This window comes from Lontra canadensis, unplaced genomic scaffold, assembly GCF_010015895.1.
Source record: "Lontra canadensis isolate GAN:19392208 unplaced genomic scaffold, GSC_riverotter_1.0 scaffold80, whole genome shotgun sequence".
NCBI classification, from domain to species: Eukaryota; Metazoa; Chordata; class Mammalia; order Carnivora; family Mustelidae; genus Lontra; species Lontra canadensis.
Genome location: NW_022631074.1, coordinates 9,364,092 through 9,386,023, shown reverse-complemented (window position 1 = coordinate 9,386,023; position 21,932 = coordinate 9,364,092). Strand labels below are relative to the sequence as shown.

The 21,932-nt window shown below is 37.2% G+C and overlaps 1 protein-coding gene across 1 annotated transcript in view; it reads right to left on the bottom strand.

Annotated features, from left to right (window-relative positions):
* The window catches only part of CRYBG3 (crystallin beta-gamma domain containing 3), a 109,607-nt gene that overhangs the window by 37,229 nt on the left and 50,446 nt on the right, over positions 1–21,932 (bottom strand). The window contains exons 5-12 of the mRNA XM_032882249.1: positions 21,670–21,714; positions 20,798–20,913; positions 19,705–19,852; positions 14,541–14,677; positions 13,120–13,234; positions 11,945–11,980; positions 9,780–9,913; positions 6,254–6,380 (exon numbers count right to left, since the gene is read on the bottom strand). Of these exons, the coding sequence (XP_032738140.1) occupies positions 6,254–6,380; positions 9,780–9,913; positions 11,945–11,980; positions 13,120–13,234; positions 14,541–14,677; positions 19,705–19,852; positions 20,798–20,913; positions 21,670–21,714 (858 nt within the window). The remainder of the gene's footprint in view (positions 1–6,253; positions 6,381–9,779; positions 9,914–11,944; positions 11,981–13,119; positions 13,235–14,540; positions 14,678–19,704; positions 19,853–20,797; positions 20,914–21,669; positions 21,715–21,932) is intronic.

Genomic DNA, 21,932 nt, shown 5'->3' with positions numbered 1-21,932 from the left:
ATATGAACTAGCGAAACAGTGTCAGAAACAAAAACCAAAGCATCCGTAAGAAGAGGGAAAATACACTTAAAATAATTTCCTCATTTACTAATCAGTTGTCAAATTCCAAGGATTTAAAGATTGTTCATGTAACTAGATCAAATTTCATTTGAGACTTTTGGATAAAAGATAACAAAGGATTTTTACCTGAAATCTTTATAATTCATAACACATAATTATATTTTTAATTGCCCCTTGACAGTAAACCTTTGGAACCTGAGGATATGTGTTCCCTTCGTTACCTTCACAGGGTTCTTAAAAAAAAATGAGAGCTGTTGGGGCACCTGGGTGGCATAGTCAGTTAAGTGTCTGCCTTTGGCTTGGGTCATGATCCTGGAATTCTGGGATTGAGCCTTGCATCAGGCTCCTTGCTCAGTGGGTAGCCTGCTTCTCCCTGTGTCCTTCACCCCCCTCTTACTCTCTCTCTCAAATAAGTAAAATTTTTAAAAAAGAAAAAAATGAGAGCTGGGTGATTTTTTTTACCTCATTGTCCCCATCCCCCCTTCTATTAACATAACACGTTATTCTCAAAACATTTGTACTTTTTTATCATTATTGAGCTCCCTTAAGCCCTGAAATTTTACATGTATGTGTAATATACATGCATAAACATGCACATATATACATATATAAGCACACACATTATTTTGACACAGATTTGCTATTTTGCCAATATAAATATACATAAATGTAAACATATATATATATATATATACACACACACACACATATATATATATCTCAAAGCAAGGCTTTTATAACCCATGAGTGATTTGCCTTAAAGTCCTCAGGGCAAGCCTTCCAACTGAAATACATTTACAGCCTGGGTGGCACACTAGCAAATCTGGTTGTCCTGACAACATAAACTTCCATCATCTGAAGAACCAGAACATGACTATTTCACATGAAAGTACGTAACTAGCTCAAGGTGGCCATGAGGATACAACGTGATGAGCTGAAGGGGGCCCTGTCTGGTCCTGGGCAGGAACCACTACCAAGAGCCACTAACCAATCAGGCCCAACCATAATGGGAGGGTCCTCAGCAGTTCTCAAAAATTATATGGACCTCTCCTCCCCTACTCTGGTGACTCTGGAATGTCCCATCTCTGCCTCTACTTCTGCCCCTACAACTGTTCTGTACTCTCCATGAGGGCTGCAGGAATAGGGGAGCGAGGATAAGCTGAAATGACAAGGTTATTACTTTGTGTTGGAGTAAAACAGGACAAGACATTAAGAAATAAATATGGACATGTGCAGATGCGCTATGTCTGTGCCCTTTCATTAACAAATAACTTACGATGTGATGTACTTTACTTGAGCAATGATTTGCACAAGTCCTACCGTGTGGGTTGTGGGAGAGTGAGCTGGCAAGCAGGCTGGGGCTGCTTGGCAACAAGGCTGGAGGTGAGCAGGGAAGGAAGAAGGGATCTGCTATCACAGAACCCAGGAGCTGGCAGCATACGATTTCACAAACAAATGTACTCGTGTGACTTGAGTTTGTGTCCTTTCTACTCTGCCTGCTACTCCCCGAGACCTGGCCGAGGGCCACAGGCACCTCTTAAGTGGCATCACTCTCTTCTTTACATTTGCTTTTGTGCATTCATGGCTTTGCTTGCCTTACAGCTTTTACCTTCTATCTTATTTCTAAGCACCTTTCTGAGCCATTCTTCTGGTTTTCATACTCCGCATTTTGCTCTCAAACCTACCAAATATACAGTGTCTGATCTGGTTGACTAGTTACCATCGATACGGTGTCCCTGAGCTCTAACTCTAAGCCAAATCCAATCACCTGGGGCTAAATGTCCAGGGATCACATGTATGAAGGGTGATATAAAACGTGCAAAAACCTACAAAACGCAAAAACCAAAACCTCTAACTGCCTTGTTCAGAAGGTGACTGCAACAGGCACTCAGAATCACGTCCATGGTAAGCACTATGAGGTTTCCAGGTTACTAGCATCTTGCTTTACCAGGCACAATTAAAATAATTATGAAAGTCTTAAGTGGAGCTCTGTTGCTTAAGAGTGAATAATGATGAAATGAACTCAAATCTGTACTCTGCTTTCCATTTTGAAAGCATTTACATCCAAGGGAAAATCTGGATAGCTTACTATGGTCTCTAGTACAGAACTCCCCACTGTCAAAAACAAAAACAAAAACAAACCAAAAACCAATGAGCAGATGCTTCAGGACCAAAGATATGCCTTTTTAAGGATTTATAATTTGGGTGTTCTTAAATTCCATAAAATCCCACAGCTGAACTGCCCTGGAGCCCTTGTGCTATAACCCTCTGGTGGACAAAGTAATATGAGACACCAGTGGAGATCTGGTACACCCATTAATTCAGAAGAAATAATGATCTCCATTGCATACCACCTGGTTTCAAAGATCTGAAAAGAGGTCCCAAGACTGAAAATCTTAATAAAAGCAAATCCAAAAGTTAAGCTAGTATAAAACTGAGGAAAAATAAGCATACCAAGAAAGTTTTATCCAGGAAGCCAAGGAAAAAAAATTCCTTTTTAATCCCTGGAGCCTAATACTCCTATATTCTTCTGGACCTCTCCTTTAAAAAAAAAAAAAAAATTAACTCAAAGTCATTATGTATCTGCCTGACTCATTTGGAATTAGAAACATATTTCCTGTTGTCTTCTCCAAGTACTCTGTGACACAGATTATATTATCCCTAAGGAAAATGTCCAGAATTTGACCTTAGTGGATCCAGAGTGTTCTGCATACTGAAGCCAAGACATTAGAAAATTGCATTGTATTGTAGAGTTTCTCTATCCTTTTGTTTATATTATTTCAACTTAGATCTTACATATAGCCCTTCATTTCTTCCCAGGTTAGGAACACTAGGAGAACTGATATGAAAAGATGTCACATGTCAACTCTACCAGTTACCGTCAATAGACTATGAGAACCATAAGAGGTTTTTTTTCTTTTTAAAGATTTTATTATTTATTTGATATAGGGATAATAGCAGGGGGGGGAGGCGAAGCAGATTCGCCACTGAGCAGGAAGCCCCTCTTGGTGCTTGATCTCAAGACCCCAAGATCATGATGACTTGATCCAAAGGCAGACGTTTAACTAAGCCACCCAGGCACCCCAACAACCACAGAGTTTTTAAAATCCTATGCCTAACTACATCATAAGCTTAAAATTTTCAGAGGTAGATCTTATGTTATGTCTTATCACAAAAAAATTAATAAGGGGCAGAAGGAAACTTTGGGAGAAGATGGATACGTCTGTCACCTGATGGTGATGATGGTTTTACAGGTGCACACTTATCCACAAAGTCATTGAATTGTATATATTAAATATGTACAGTTTTTGTAAGTTAATATCTCAATAAAGTAAAAAAAAAACCCAGACTCCTCCCCAACTATATGCTATATCTGGAGAATATAAAATATTTCAACTGAAAATAATTTAATGAACATGAAATTACAAACTGTCTGAAAGCCATGTAAATATTTACCATACATATGTACTGGTCTGCAATGTGACCATATATTTATAGCTACAGATAAAATGCTAATAAGCCTTTGGTTGAATGAAATCCAGTTTTCTGCTAAGATTTTTTTTAGTCTAATCATTCTACAACAACAACAAAAAAAGGATAATTTGACATGGGCTCTAGAGTAAGATATCACAGCTCTACACTTGGGCATGGTACCTAACCTCTCAGATCCTCTGTTTCTGTACCTGTAAGATGAAGATCATAAGAGTATCTCATGGTCTTTGTGAAGATTAAGTACAAGTATGCATGTAAGGCCATTAATAAGTTCTTGATAAATGTCAAGATTATAATGATGAGGAACATAATATCTTTATAAGCTAGCAACTAGTCTTTTAATTGTTAAAAAATCTTATTTTAAGAGAACAGAGGATTTTCTAAAAAGGGCATTTTCATTTACTTATATAAAAATGGTACCATTATTTTTGTAAATGCCCAAAACTTTTCTGTGTAACAGTAATCAATGTGCCAATTCCTGCCAATTTTTCCAATGTATATTATCATACTGTCTATACCAAATACCCTCTAATTATTTAACTATATAGTTATAGTTTTTATATCTCTTCACATTTTTTACTATTGGGAGACTTCAGTGAGTGACCTGAGGTTTTATTATTTGTTTGCGTGTTTTAGTCACAGTCATCCTGGGAAGGTGCCATCACATTCACTGTTGAACATTTCTAGAATCAGCAATGCTTCTGTTCAACTGTTTTTTAAATAAAGAGGGAAAATTTAAAAATTATTCAATATTAGGTGGAAGACACTTTGAATCATGACCCATAGTTCCCTGAATGCATGTGGTCTTGAAGACCTAAAATAAAAGATGAAGGTTCTATCTTGTTTTGTCTTGCTTGCCTTTTAGTGGTCAAGTAAGCAAGAGCTAGGTAGAGAAAAACCCTTGCAGAACAGGATTGGTGGACTAAGTACCTCAAAAGTTATCCATTGATCAAGCAAACTCAGTATCCAGTCTTCAGTGGACTGTCCTATAGGTCTTTTAGGTAGAACGGATTTCCAACTCACGTTCTTACTAAAAAAGATAATTCACCCACCCCACCCCCCCAAAAAAGCTCCCTTATTCCCTATGCTATTTTTCCCATTCTGGCCCTTCCTGCCTGACTAGGTGAAGGGCCCCAACAGATAAAAACCTGAAGGACCAGAGCACACTACCAACCTATGCTCACTCAAAGTCCATACAGACCCCATAATCACTCTTCATTTTAATATCAATTCCTTCAAAAAGGGCTTTGGAAACCATTCCAGACAGTTCAGGGTTTATATGGATACAGATTACTATGGAAAGAGACTACAGTGGTAAATCTTAAGAAAGTATGTCCCTGTGAACACATTAAAAAGTCTCTAGAGCTGGTGAGAAAAATGAGCAATGTTTGATAAACCCTGATATCCTACAGAACTCTCTAACATTTATCTCTTTTCTGTGAACTCATCAACTTCCACCTGGAGTCCTATGGTGTTCAGACTTACCTTCTTCACCCCAAAACTTTTCTCAAGAGTTACCAAGAAGATCTTCTGAAACTTCTAATCTAATCTTGTTCACTAGGCCTAAAATCCATCAGAGGCTCAAGGTCAAATCAAGAAAAAAAAAAATCTGAACTCTTCAATATGCATAAAATACCCTTCATTATCTGGCTCCTGGTCTCATTTTCCCGAAGTTCTGCTTATTAACATCCTGACTTAATTGCATTTGCCAAACACACCAGTTTCACTTACATGAGGGTTTCTTAATCTCTGCACTATTAACATTTTGTACCTGATGACTTTTTTTTTTTTAAGGTTATTTTTACAGAGAGAGAGAGTGAGCACACACAAGCAGGAGGAGCAGAAGGAGAAAGAGAATCTCAAGCAGACTCTGCTGTGCTCAGTGCAGAGCCCGATGAGGGCCTCGATCTCATGACCCTGAGATCACGACCAGCAGAAAGAAACCAAAAGTTGGACACTGAACCAATTGCGCCATGCAGGTGTCCCTGGACCCAATGACATCTTATTGTGAGAAGGCTGTCCTGTGAGCTGTGGAGGTTTGGCAGTACCCCTGGCCTCTACCCACTAGATGTCAGTATCACACCCCACCCAGTACCTCAAATCATAACAATCCAAAATGTCTCCTGACACTGCCAAATGCAGTGGGGTAAAGTCACCAGCTGAGAACCACTGACTCACATCCTTGCCTTTTTATATGTTAATCTCTTGCTAAAATAGCACCTACACCTTTCCTCTTCAGTCAGTCCTGGAACCTCTCCACTTGGCCAATTCTTGAACCTGAAATTTTGTTCAACTGTTATCTTTTCCTATTCCCAAGTGGGAGCAGTTGACCTTTCTCTGGTGAGTACTTTGTGCCTAATCCGATCATAGGCAAACATTATCAAGCATTTATGAAAGTACTAGTTTCCCGATCAGAATGCCAGCTCTCCGAAAGCAAGGACGGAGACTCTGGCCACTGTTTCACCAGCATCTGACACAATCCGGCTCATGAAGCAGGTACTCAACAAATACTTACGGAATTGATGGATCAAAAGCAAACCTCAATATTTCATTAAGAAAAGCAGGCAAGCCATATAAGCAGGTCAGCGTAATGCTTTCAGGTATTCCAAACATTTGATAACCTCATGTTCTATCACAACTTATGTTTGGCTTTCATGGACAGAAAACCAACACAAAATTAAGAATAATGATGGTAACTCACAGCTTGTAAGAACCGGAAAGACAAGATGGGGCCACTTAATGCCCCACAGGCATTACTATCTTCAAAATCTCCTTCTTCAAGCAAGAATTGCTGGCCTTTAAAATGTTCTTTTTCATAGGCAACCCACCTAGAAATACAAAGGACATCCAACTGAGCCATTAATAAGATTAACTTTAAAAAAAAAGAGAAAATCATGATAAAGCACCTCATTGTATATCATCGTATTTTAAAAAGCAACACATTTGTTTTGTTACCATTTATAAAGACAGACAGATGTTGTATGCTTCAAGGATCAACAGCTTTATAGTTTGGAGGATTTTCCCAACAAAAGTTTGTTACAGGATTGTGATAGAGCAATGCTCATTAAATGTTTGTGGTATGACTTGATACCACATCTCAATGTGGAGAAAGGATAGTCTGCCAAGTAAAAAATGATGGAAAGCACCAATAGCCAATGAGTAAACTTATAAACCCATTTTGAGATTCAAAGATAATTATCCTTATTTTACTGACAAAGCCCTTCTGGAATCACAGAATGATTACTGTATTTAGCATTTATTTAGGTTGTAAATCAAAGGAACCTCTCACTGAGTTTCCCATCAAAAACTCATTACTGGGGGTGCCTGGGTGGCTCAGTGGTTAAAGCCTCTGCCTTCGGTTCAGGTCATGATCTCAGGGTCCTGGGATCGAGTCCCGCATCAGGCTCTCTGCTCAGCAGGGAGCCTGCCTCCTCCTCCTCTCTCTCTGCCTGCCTCTCTGCCTACTTGTGATCTGTCAAATAAATAAAAAAAACTTTAAAAAAAACAAAACAAACAAACAAAAAAAAAACACATTACTGGTGGGTTTAGCAAAGAGAAATGCAAATGGGCTGACATTAGCCCTGATGGCCTACACAATTAGAATACTTCTGTAAATATTTACAGGTGGGCAGTGTTGTTCCCACCATTTTATCAGTGGTGATAATGGCAATGGGTAGCACTTTGGCAGAGTACTTTCCAGGGGCACAAGTTTTTTTGGTTTTGTTTTTATTTATTTTTTTTTTTTAAAGTAGGCTCCATACACCCAGCATGGAACCCAATGCAGGGCTTGAACTCCAGTGACCCTGAGATCAAGACCTGAGCTGAGATCAAGAGTTGGACACTTAACTGACTGAGCCACCCATCCAGGACACTTAACTGACTGGACACTTTCTTGACTTCTAATCAAAAACTGAATAGAACCCTGATAAACACCATTAGTCGTTAAGTTCCTCCATGAAACTTACCTTTTTAATGGACTAATTCACAGTAGCTAATGAATGTAATGTGGGCATAGATGGTTCATCACACATGCTGACCTGCTTCAATCTGCCTTTTGAGGCACTTTGTTGTTAGAATGGGACCCCCTCCAATGGGGCAGATTCTAGGATGACTACTTTGAGCTCCTAGGTTGGGGACTTCTGAATTCTGGGGCTTGACAAACAAAGCTGGGTAGGGCTGACTACTATTGTTTTTCATTTTTTCATTTGAAAATGAAAAAAACTACTCCAAAAATTGTTTCCATAGGGTACAAAATAACAGTAACCACTCAGCAATCATGAATTCATCTTTGCCCTCACCATATAGGTATGTATGTGACTGGGGAAAAAGAGGTCCACATGCACTGGAATAAACATCTTATACATCTTAGTGGGTTTGTAATATGTAAAAAGACCAACATTATTTTATTCTTAAACTATTATGTGAAAATAAATTGCACAAGAAAACTTTCAAATTCTAAATGTGGCTTTCATTTATATAAATGTGGCTACTCAGAACATGCCTTTAATATATCTGAATGGGAAAAATAATAAAATATATAGAAGACCTTAATATTAAAGACAGATTAATAAATTATTACATGATGATAGTTCAAAAATCTGCCGCTTTAAAAAAAATTTTGTTTAAGAATCAATTTGTATATCCATCTGGAATATTTAAAAATAGATGTTATCTGAGAAAAATGAAGAAACATCAACCTCACTTTCCCTAGATTCCTCAAGATGGGACAGAGTTCCTACTATCTGCAGTTAAACAGTTAAAAAAAAAAAGTGAAAAATGGTAGAAATAGTGGGAAAAAAATGGAAGTTAACTGTTCTTTTTTTTTTTTTTTTTTTTTTACATTTTGCTTATTTATTTGAGAGAGAGAGTGCACACATGGTGTGAGCCAGGGGAGAGGAAGCAGAGGGAGAGAGAGAAGCAGACTCTGTGCTTAGCAGTGAGCCAAACACAGGACTTGATCCCATGACCCTGAGATCATGAGCTTAGGTTTATACTGAGAGGTTCTTGAGGGGTGCTTCCTCAAAAACAGTACAGGGCCAGAGGGTAACCAATGTTAAAAATCCTTGACTTGGTCAGGAAATGACAGATGCTGGCAAGGATGAGGAGAAAGGGGAACCTTCCTACATTGTCAGTGGGAATGCAAGGTGGTACAACCACTCTGGAAAAGAGCATGGAGGTTCCTCAAAAAGTTGAAAATAGATCTACCCTATGACCCTGCAATCGCACTACTGGGTATTTACCCTAAAGATACAAATGTAGTGAACCGAAGGGGCACATTCACCCAAATGTTTATAGCAGCAAGGTCCACAATAGTCAAACTATGGAAAGAACCTAGATGTCCAACAACAGGTGAATGGATAAAAGAAGAGGTGGTGTATATATATAAAATGGAATACTATGCAGCCATCAAAAGAAATGAAATCTTGCCATTTGTGACTACATGGATGGAACTAGAGGGTATTATGCTTAGCGAAATAAGTCAATCAGAGAAAGATAAGTATCATATGATCTCCCTGATAGGAAGAATTTGAGAGGCAACGTGAGGGGTTTGGGGATAGGGAAGGAAAAAACGAAACAAGATGGGATTGTTAGGGAGACAAACCATAAGAGACTCTTAATCTCAGAAAACAAACTGAGGGTTGCTGGGGTAGGAAGGATGGAGAGGGTGGTTGGGTTATGGACATTGGGGAGGGTATATGCTATGGTGAGAGTGCTGCGAAGTGTATAAACCTGGCAATTCACAGACCTGTACCCCTGGGGCTAATAATACATTATATATTAATAAAAAATAAAAAAAAAATTTTTAATCCTTGACTTGGGAAACACACAACCTAGGCTACTTCTTTAATGAAGGACTCACTGCCAAGATCCTCAGCACAGAAGGTCAACTAAGATCCACAGAATAGAAAATAAAAACTGGGGTTCTCATTCATGTCCAAAGTTTGTAAATATAAATAAATTTTTTTTTGGTAATTTTTATCTTCTATATTGTGTTTAGAATACTGTTTTAAGTTTTAGAAACTGTTTTCTACACTTAATCTACCTCAAACTCTAATAAAACAAGAGTTCACAGAAAAGCCAGTAGTGACTATTTTTTTAAGAGTACCTTCCAGAAGGGAGGTAATATTTTTAGATTAAGACACATTGTTTATGCTTGGCTTGGCACATTTTTTATGCTGATCTATAAAAACTGACTATTAAATCAAATTTGTAAATATAACACTCACACTCCACCGATGACACGAATTGATCCAATTCCATGAAAATCCCCATTATTTTTTAAAAACTTAGGGACAGAATCTATGTGTTCACTAAACTCTTTGGCCTGTCCACGGAAGTGAGGTTTTTCATAAATAATAACCTGAAAGATATGAAAGAAAATTACTTAACATGCTTGTATTTTGGAATAGACACAAAACTCATTTACTTAAGTGAAACTAAAGACTCCGACATAGGGACCACTGTCCTTTTTATTAATATTTACAATATAGCATGCTGTCTGATATTCACAAGGAATATGTGAGTTATCATCATAAAGATAAAATATCTTAATAGCATGTTTCTCTCATAATAACAATCAAATATGATGCCATTGTTCTGGTTACCCAAATCCTAGGACCATCTCAAAGGGTAAACTGTCTTATAATGGACACTTAAATTAACCAAACTTAGCTCACTGTTTGGAATTTAATACAGACCTGCCTTATATGTACTGAATTTTCCCTATTAGAAAAAAAAAAAAAAACCTCTCTATAGAGGTTCTATGGCACAATAAATTATCTACTGGATTGAGAAAACATGGCCGCTTTTTTTTTTTTTTTTAACATGGCCGCTTCTTATAACACTAATTGCTTTTATGGCAGTTGCTATTCACTGATAAAAGATATGCAAATTCCTGAATTTGAATACAAAACTTTCTAATAAAAAGAAGTGATTGAAAAAATTATGGGTTTTTTTTTGGATACTGGGTTCGTATAGGTGGGGGCTAAGTACAGCGGGAAATCCATTCCTAGCATTTCATTTACTTCAAATTTGGATTGGTACAAATATTTCTCTTCCACCATTTTGGTGCTCTTTACTTCCCAAGTATGACCCACCTGCCCTTAGTACGTGGAAGTGACAATGGTGACAACAGCACTCATCTATCCACACTTTATCACCTGGTTCTATTTGTGGCTGATGGCATACGTGGTGTACAACCGGCAAAATAAGGCCCCATGCTTAAAAGCACTGAACAAGTTATAGCTTCCCTGTTTCCAAAAATTGATAACATCAAACAAGCTGAAAAAAAATACACAGTATGGCTCCTATTTTCCAAATTTTAAATTTTCACAGGGTGCTATATTTGAAGTTATATTTAAGACTTTCTACATATGCTGAACCCAATCAGACTAAGAAGCAGTAATTCTTTGATGAGTAAGCCATCACTATATGATACTTATTTCATTCATATACCTCTACAACCTGTCAAACTGCAAACACTGAAGGAAGACCGAGTCTGTCACACCTGAAGAGCCTAAGACAGGAGGAGCTGAGAAAGTGTCAGAGCTAATCCTGTATCTTTTTAGATCACTGGTTCGAAAACCTTGGCTGCGTGTTATTAGAATCACCTGAGGAGCTCTGACCATATCCCAGACCAATACAGGACTAAGTATTTTTTTTAAACTTGGGTATATATGACTCCAACAAGGTTACTAAGTCTTAAAAGATTCCACCTATGTGATTAAGAGAATGGTGGTCAGTTCGATCAATTAAGAAGCCTCCAGAAATGGGAGGATTGGAGGAGCTGTGTCTTGTTGTCTTGTTTTGCAGGACAGGAAAAGGATGGATGAATCCTTCCCACGCCTGCCTCTGGAAGTGCTATAACCTAGACAAGCAGAGGTCTGTTTGCATCTTTGATCACTGCACTGGTTTTCTTTCCATCTCTTTTCACACACATTTTGTAATTCCATTTCCTTTTCTTTCCCCAAATGTGCTTAATCCTGGTGCCACTACTGCTCCAATTTTCACTGCCTCCCTCGGCTGTTCCCTTCAGATACTTATATTTACAATGTTGTGAGCATTATTCCCAAACGTCTGCTAGATACCGCCACTAGAATGTCAAGCTGCCACCTCAACTGCCCCCTCCCCACCAATCAAAAATCAAACCTATGCTTTCCATCCTGTATTTGGTGTTTGCTGTGCTTGACCTCCATCCTTGCACACTGACACAATTTGCCCTCACAGCATGCGTCCTCACTTGCCGTTCTGTGCCCTCACCTCACTCCAACATTCACTAGCTAGATATTATTAGCATATATTCAGCTTTTTTTTTACTTTAATAGTTCAAAATACTTAAAGATCAACACTCGAACATTTTATCCTGCTATAAAAGTCCATTTTTAAGACTTACCTTTAAGTTCATAGGCATTTCCACTTTTAGTCCACCCTTAAGATAAAAAATTTTAATATTAGATACAGAAACATTTAGAACACTTGAAAGTAAGTGACATATGTAGGTTATACAAAAAAATCTGATTAGTTCAAGGTTATATGCCAGCCAACTTTAAGTTGTGGTAACTTTTAAAATTTAAGCACAGAACTCTATGGTAGTCAAAACCAAGTCAGCTCATCAATGTAGAGGCAGTAAGAAATCTTTAAAATATACTTTCCAGATTAAAACTAGTACAAAGAAGGAAACTGAGAGCTATTTAGTCCTTAAGCACACATGACTGAGTAAAGATTTAAGCCCACGGCAGATTGTCCCAAGAAGCAGAGTGGAGTTGCTAGATTTAAAACATCTCATTTGGCAGAGTAGATTTCCAAACCACTGACCCTGCATTTCCTCCCGACAACTGCTCAGGCTTTCTAAATTAGAGTGCTTCCCCTTCCAAGTTCCATCAACACTTTTTATCATTAACTATCTTTGTGACCTCAAGGTTGTAGAGCATAAAAGGTAACCTCTTCCTCAACAAACTAATTCTAGAATTTCCTGTTTTTAATGCTACTCCACACTGTGGTATTTCTTAAAATTTCTTAGTTTTTCCTAGTTTTTATTTTTTAAAGGTACAGAACAGCCAAAAATGGTTTACCACATAGCTAACATTTATTTGAAGAGTTTTCCCCCAATTAAAAATGTTTGCGACAAAAATACTGTATACACTTATTAACTTTAAGAAGGCAACCAAAAAAAAAAAAAAAGAAAGCAACCACTGACAGAACTGTCCATGCTGAGCTTATCATTCATTACTCTGATGGAAAAGCATAATTAGATGAGTAGTTTTCTAATAAGCATCAAAAAAATTTCAAAACTGTATTCAAAATTTTCACAGAACAGTACTTATAAGGAAACTGCATGCATTGTAATAACTCGCAGCACAAAGTAAATTCAGACATTTGTCTTCTAGAAAACGTTAAATGTTTTTATACAGATATTCTCTATAATATAGAGGCACAGAAAAATAATGTATAGGTTGCTGATCCAATAGTACACATATTCATTTCTCAGGATAGACAGCATAAACAATCACCACAGTTATTTTAGATTCATGGACACTTTGGAAAATGCCAGTTCTTAAATTTGCTTACCATTTGAAGTGGATGCAATGATTTCATTTCTGTGGCAGAAATCTCAAAGAGTCCATGGTCTTCCTCCAGAACTGTAGCTTGTCCCTTAAAATTAATATCTGGGTAGGCAAGCCAACTAAATAAGAAATGAATGGTTTGTTAAAGTATAATAGGAACACTTTAGTCTGGTACTGTAACAGTTAAAAGTATAAAGGGCTATGAAACATACAAAAACGAAAAGAACAAAACAAAAAAACAGAAAACCTTCATGGCAGAATCACAACCAATAAAACACATTTGAAATGACTTCACTTGATAGCATATAACAAGAGTTAATGTATTTTTCAGTACTCATATTCAAACACTTTAAGTCTATTTTACATACTCCAAGCAGTATATATTACTTTTCTTAGAATTTTCTAGTATTTAGGAGGTGTGACACCCTTGACTCAAGCAGAACATAACTGGAAGAAAAAAAAATTCCACTATATTTTTTTTTTTTTTTTTACAGTGGGGCAATCAAAGGTGGGATTCCATAAGGCCTTTTATATCTTTCCCCTCCTCCCCCAATCAAGGCATTTTACATCTTTGACCCACATTTTTAGAATCAATAATCAGTTCAATTGCCTGCTGCAGGAACAGTATCTGAAATGAGATTCCCGAGAGACAGACCTACCTTGTAACTAAATTTGGTAATTACAGACTTATCTCATGGGCAGGGTCAATTACTGGGTCTGCCCACAGTTCTAATCTGTGGTTAGGAGAGATGAAGAAAGATGTCCTACGGTGACCCCCAAATATCTACACCCACCATCATCAAAGCAAATAAAAAAGAATAGAAGATAGGAAAGAAATCCATGTTGAACTGGCATCACAGAGTTGTGATTCGCGCTAATCTGAAACTAAATTAAGACTCAGCTCAGTCATACCATAGTCTAAAAGACACCTTTGGAATCAGAAAGGTTTGGTAGCAGATGCAGGCTGAAGCAAATCATATAATTTCCTCATTTGTAAAATGAGTCGCTCCACCTACCTTACAGGAATACAACAAATAAAAAAAGTACCGCGTGTCCGCGCTTTGGAGGCACTCAGTCACTACTGGCACCGAGACACCCTTGAAATAGTTCAAGCTCCAGATTTTTAGGCCGGGACATGCTTTTATTTCTCAGTCCCAAAATCTGGTGGATGAAAACATGATGAATGCATCTATCAAGAACTATGCCTGAGAATCTATCCGCTCCTGTGAGTCCTACATCAGAGACTTAATTGGATCCAAAGGAAGACAGAATCTGTTTTAATCCCTGCAACGGTCTTTCTTGAGTATCCAGGAGCATAAATAAAATCAAAACTTCACAAATATACAGGTCACCCACTGAAATTTGAAGTAAAAAGTTAAGTTTGGGGGCCATCAATCGCTGTAATAAAGAGAAACGGATACATACACTCCTGACTTCACAGTGAAGGACACAGATTTGGGGATATTCAGCTCCTCCAAATTGGGGACTGCTCGCTGTATATGGATGGGACAACATGCTGGGTCAGCCTGTGGGCAAAGTTCTATCTCTGGAATGCTGCAATCCTGATAAAAAAGAAAAAATTGGCTTTGAAATCATCTGGAGACACAATTCAGTATTCTCAATACCCTGGATACACAATTAAAATTATTTTCATTGTTCAGTTGAATTTCTTCACAAAAACAACACAAAGGAAATACCGTTTCACTTCACCAGTTTTTTAAAATGAATTTTTTTCTAAGAAGTTACATTGATAACATGAAAATTATAAATATTATCAATTAAAAAAAATTACTCATTTTTTTCTGTTTTGTTTTTAAAAGTCTTGTTCTATTAAGCAATCAATGTTCAGTTACCAAACTCTGTGAGTGCCAAAAGTCTTTAAGCCTTCCTTCTCAGAAGCATAACAAAGCCATAAGGAGGAAGGGAGTTGAATAAAAGCTGATCTCATGGGGGATATAAAAAATAAATAACAGAGAGGCACACTACTCCCTCAGTGTGTTATCTAATTTACATTGACAAAAGAAGTAGGAATTAGAAGTGAGGGTAAAGGAAATCTGTTTTCCTACTTATGAGATTCTGTTTATTTTAGAACAAGTTGGTCTGAAGAAGAAAGGCATTACGAAATTTCACCCCATCCTCCATCCCAAATTCACTGCCACCATGTCCCGTCAAACCTTCCCTTAAAATTTCACTTATGTATCTCTCTTTTCTATTCCCACTGTCAAGGCCATTCATCAAGGCTAAGACTTTGGATTATAGGCCTATATCACCAGTCAAGTACCAGCCACGCTTTATACAGTTGGGCTTGTTAGAGAACACTACTTTCCTCATGACACTCCTTGGCTCAAAACCCAAGCATATCAAATTTACATTTGTAAAAATAAATAAATAAATAAATAAATAAATTACATTTGTTTGCCTTTTTACAACATGATACCAACCCAGTGACCCTGAGGAACTCCACACACCTCTTCAGCCACACTGGTATCCATACTTTCCCCACCCCTTCTTTATATGACTTCTCTTTGTAAATGTTTTCCCCTATTGCAACTAAAGGGAGAATTTTCTATATTCTTACCACTGAAAATCTTCTAATAGTCAAGTTCTAACACAAAAAAGACTTCATCTTTTTCTTAGGGAATCAAAGCTACAATTATTTTTCCCTTCTCTGAAATTACGGATGTGTTTCTGTCTGAACACACCAACTCCGTAATCATGAGTGTTTAATTATACAACTCAATCTTTCAGTAGCATAATTCTCACCTAAGAAATTGCAAAATTCAAGTGATTATGCTTTAATGAAACAGGTAAATGCGGTAACAATCAGAGGTGACATTAGGCTGAACAATTGTATTTTTTATTATAATCAGTTTTGCAATCTATAACTTCAATTTTGTGATTTTTTAACCTTCTAAACTGACTTTTCCTATTAATCATTCTTAATCATTCCTATTAACATGTATAAGCAAATTAATATATTTTATTTTTAGAAAGCTAGTTCTAAAATGCAATACAGTAAAGAGGCATAACCTAAAATATCCTTTAAAGTTTAAAAGTATATATCTGTTTAAAATTTCCTTCCAAAGATAGTCAGGGGCGCCTGGGAGGCTCAGTGGGTTAAGCCTTTGTCTTCAGCCCAGGTCATGATCTCAGGGTCCTGGGATCGAGCCCCGCATCAGGCTCTCTGCTCAGAGGGGAGCCTGCTTCCCCCTCCCTCTCTCTCTGCCTGCTGCTCTTCCTCCTTGTGATCTCTGTTCTTCTGTCAAATAAATAAATAAAACTTAAAAAAAAAAAAAAAGCCAGAAACATCCACAACAGTCACCTGTCAATCTTCAAGGCTTTTGTTTGTTATTAATAATAGAGTTCTAGTAACAGTATTTAAAATGCTGCCATATTAATGTTCCCCCAGGGATGGTAGGCACAGTAACAGAATACTTAACTAAGTGTCTCACACAAGAAAGTTTCCTCTGCATTGTGTTATACAAACAATGCATGGGCGGTGTGCTTTAAAAGGGAAAAAGCTAAAAGGCAATTGAGTCTGCCACAATGCAGAAGGAAACAGCATAATGGAAAAAAGTATAATGATGGCTAAAAAATGGAAAATAAACAAAAATAAGAATGTTTATGTCCTCAGCCAGAGTATCTGTTTTTTCTCTAGTTAACTAAAAAAAATTTCACCGGTTAAGTTTTATCTTCTTCAGGGTGGCTATTCTCAAAGAAATAATGTCTCTTGCAAGACTTGCCTAATTCTTGATAGACTAGTGTTAGTAAACACTAACAACTGAAGGATACTTTATAGTAACCTAGCAACAATGAACAGTTCATTCTTAGCAGTTTGTATGGCTTCCTCCCCAAATTTTCTAGTCACAATATACTCCACAAATATTTTGATGAAACTTGCAAGCTTAGACTATGAAAGCCTTTGTAGGCATGAAGGCAAAACTACAGGAGAGAAATAGGCAAGAATGGATTATAGTTAACAAAACCAGTAAGAAAATCAAATTGACTTCACCTCCCATAAAACACCTTCAGTCCCTGATCTAACAACAGATCTCTCTTCTCAGCAAATTAATGAGGACAAAACCGAAGTAACTGCTGACCATAAGAAAAATGTCATTCCTTTAAAAAAATATTAGCTGCACCATGAACAGTAATTTGCAATATTCCCTTCTAATTTTTGAGAAAAGAAACATCTGACTCAAGAATTACTGCAATGCTACCTCACCCCAATTATCTCTGGGAGCAAAGATGGCCCTTGAGCAGAATCTACAACCACTGCTAACTGCTGGCATCCTCCACAGCTCTTCACAGCAAACTGAAGACATGATCAAAGTATTATCTTTAGAGAACAATGAAGTTTTGACTACTCAGATTAGAGCAAATGAAAGATGATGAAGCAAGATAAGGTTAGTTCTGGGCTTAGGCCTAGGTGAATTTGAAATGGTAACAGTCCCCATGAAAATGAAGCAATCAATAGGGAGAATTTTGACAAGGCTGGAGAAAGGAAGCAGTTTGATGCCTGATTCTTAACTTTGTAAAACGTTTAGAACAATGCTAATGCCTTTTCCATTAGATGCTCAATAGTTTTTCCTTCCTCACTGAAAGTTGCTGGCCCGTCCAAGACATGTGGGCACTCACACTGCGATTAAAAAATGACTCCAAGAACAAACATTGGAAGAAGGAAAGAATACAAGCAACACTTATTCTTTTAATGTAGTCTAAGCAAATAGCAGGTGTGCAAATACCCATTTATATATCCATATTCAACAGGCTTGAGTTTTTTGCTTGATTTTATTGTAGGTGGATTTCTGGGTGGTGAGAAGGTTGCTGTTTTCAACAACTTATCTTTTTTCCCCACTGGGCTTGGCATGATGCCTGACATTCAGAAGAATAGCACAAAACTGTAAGTTACTTAAATCTTAGAACATTCTACCTACAAATTATTCATATCAATTTCTAGTGAGTTAGCTAATTAAATGAGACTCAAATGCTGCTTGCTGAGCTGAACTGCTCACAGTTAAATTTTTCAATGAAAACGAACACTGCCCTCAACAGTGCAGCCTTCTATCCCCTTGTAGTACCACCAACATTCACCTCTGCATCGAACACAGGCGGCTCTGCCAAGAACTTGCTCATATTTCCCACCCACCTAACCCTTGTTTACTCTCTCGAGATTCTAATCAGGTGTAACCTCCTCCAGGTGAGGTACCCCTTTTTTGTGCACCCCTAGGGCCCTGCAGAGCATTTTTACTTCACATGGTTACGTGATTCAGCTGCCCTTCCCCTCAACATTAAGAGATCTGGAGTATGAGATCGTATCTCATTTGTATTTCCATTCCCCATGCCTATCACAGTGCTGGGCCCAAAAGCAGAACACAAATTTATGAAGACACAGGCTTGTTTGCAGTTTTCCAGGAAGGATAAATCCACATAAAATACATGCAGATACCCCTTTCATGATGGCTTTTTCTGTACGCTATCTTTAATTTTTCTCTATGCCATCTGCAGCTATCAAGAATTTAATAACATCAACCCAAATCATTGTGATAGGGTCCACCTTAATTTGTATTTTTAGGCATATAAACAAAATCTCCATAACTTGAAAAAATATAGGGGACCCTGGGTGGCTCAGTGGGTTAAGTATCTGCCTTCAGCTCAGGTCATGATCCTAGGGTCCTGGGATCTAGCTCAGCAGGGCTCCCTGCTCAGCTTGGAGCCTGCTTCTCCCTCTCCCTCTGCCCCTCCCCCTGCTCATGCTCACTCCTGCTTATGTCTCTCTCACATGCACTCTCTCGGACAAAGTAAGTAAATCTTACAAAAAGTAAAAAATATGTATCTGTGACTGTCATATTCATAACTGTAGTAAACCATGTGCTATTTTCTTGCTGAGGGAACTCTTAAGAATATACTGGGAAAATTCTGTCCCTATCTGAGATCTTTCCTAATCACTAATTCACCTCTCCCCTAAACCACCACAGCACTTCCCATGAAATGTTTTATTATACTGGGAGACCTTCCTCATGTAAGTATTAAATGATATTTTCTAAACAGAATATAAAAAAGCAATATACCTACCCTTTGTCTCGCCACTCTTCCTTCTCTGTTTTTCCCGTAACACTCATCACTCACACACACACTCACTCACTCTCTTACACTCAGGAGAGGAGATTACTTAAAAAAAAAAATTATATATATATATATATATATATATATATATATATATATATATTTGGAAATATCAACTCTTTTCCTAAAGATGCCTGGATGGTATATTCCTATCACTATAAAAAAATGTATATATATCTAAATATTATTTATACAGATATATATATATATATATGTTACCTATACATATATATCATGTACCATTTCACTTTATGGCCCAGATTACAGGTAACAGTTTAAATTATCATTCCCTCTAATACTTCATATGTATAAATTCAAAAGATTATCATCAATATAATAAAAATTAGTAAAACTACCACAAATATTAGCAATCACTTCTAAATACTGCTAGGCCGAATTATAGCTTTACTACATGACAAACGAAACAATACAGAAATTAGGGGAAAATCAGTGATCGTGCTACCTTTAAGACACGTTTGATAGAACCCAATACAAAGTCTCTCTGTGGATGCTTTCTGTTCTGAAGGATCCAGTCACGATTTAACACCTTTTCCCCTTCTTCCAGCACACATTTCTGACCCTGGAAATGTGGCTTCTCATATAAAATCCAGCTGAAAAAAACATAAAAGCATGGTTATTTATAATTAATTTTCTAAGAAATGAGGCATAAAACAAATGATACTTAGTCCACAGACTATCTCACCTACCTAACTTTTAAAACCTGAGTTATTTTCCACCATTAGCATATAATTCTATTTGAAACAATGATATATGCTAATTTAAGTATAGACAAATAGCATAAGAATAAAAGGACATACAACTTGGAAATATTCCTGAACATAACCTATGCCTACACATATAAAAGGACACATGCACTTTCTAGATGGTGTATAAACAAATCTATACATTTCTATTAAAACAGCAGCTTAACAATTCCAAATTTTAAATAAAATGGGAGCACATGTATCCCATTTTATTACATGAAGACAACACTACACCATATCACATACATCATGAATACTGATCAGTGAGTAACTGAGACACTGGACAAAGAAATCTTGGCTCCAGCATATCCAAGGATAATGGCTGATTGAGGTTTTCCCTTATTTTTACACCACACAAAGAATCCTTCACTTCTTAACTATGTCAGCTATACAAATGACCCTAAGTATGTGCCCTTCACATTCCTTAGCATCCCACAAATTTTGAACTCACTTTCAAAGTTATGCTTCCTTCAACTCACGCCTTTAACTCAACTTGCCAAATCTATCCTGCTAACAGCACAGGTTCAGAATGGTATTGATTGTGTATAATATATATATTAGGTCTTGTTATGTATAGCTGGCTTTAAGCACTGAGAACAACCTATACTTTCTGTCACAGTAGATAAAGAGAACAATTAAATTATAAAGCAGTAATAAGATTTCAAAATATTCTGTCAAAAACTAGACAAAAGGGAATGTGACTTCAATAAAAAATACAAAACACATAAACAGTAAGAAAACAGACTTAGTTGGGGGGGGGGACACACTACAAAATTTTAAGAGCTCTCTTACCAGCCCCTTACAACTTTTATCAGTACCCCATTCGGAAAGGACCATGATGTAGCATCAGGAATACTACAGTAGATCTCTTGCTTATATTTACTTCCATGGAGATCATAGATAACCATCTGCAATATACAGTAAGTAGGCACAATAACCAATTTTAAGAATGCATTTAAAATTTCAAAATGTCCTAGAATGTAGAAAATAAAAGATCCTAAATACAGAAAGAAATTTTTACTTTAGATGTTAAATCTGTGAGTAAAATAATCCCTTTTAAAGTTAGTTATGGGCATCTGAGTGGCTCAGTTGGTTAAGTGTCTGCCTTCAGCTCAGGTCATGATCCCAGGATCCTGGGATGGATCCCCATGTCAGGCTTCATCAAATACATACATACATATATACAAACATACATAAATATCTCAAAAAAATAAAATTTAAAAAAAATGTCAGTTAAAAGTATTTAAACTCCTCAAATCTGAAAGTAACCTTACTTTTTTTGTTGTTTGTTCAGTCAACTCTGTACCCAGCGTGGGACTTGAGCTTACAACCGTGAGATCAAGAGTCACATGCCTCCCAACTGAGCCAGCCAGATGCCCCTAAAATAACTGTGCTCTTCATATTTTATCTCTGTCTATAAGAAACTTATGCTTACTGGGCGCCTGGGTGTCTCAGTCATTTAAGTATCTGCCTTCAGCTCAGGTTATGATCTCAGAGTCCTGGGACTGAGTCCCACATCGGGCTCCTTGCTCAGCGGTGTCTGGTTCTCCCTCTCCCTCTCTCCCTCTCTGTCCCTCGTGCTCTCTCGTGCACTCTCTCTCAAATAAATAAAATCTTTAAAAAGAAAACCAAACAAACAAACAAGAAAAGAAACTTAGGCTTACCTTCCCAGGTCTTGGGTTACACCTCAAAATTTGTTTGTTAATATTCTGAAATAATAAAAGTGTAAAAAGGAAGCCTTAAGAAGCATCAACAGAAAGTTATATAATAGTTCAGTTTCTTAGCACTCACAAATTTAATTTATCACATATATACTTACGGGCCATTAAATGCAAAGCACACCTCTAGGTACTACAAGGGCTGTAAGGGCAAATATAAAGGAAAATAATGTGTTGTTTGTGCCCTCAAGAAGCTTAGAGCTACAAAG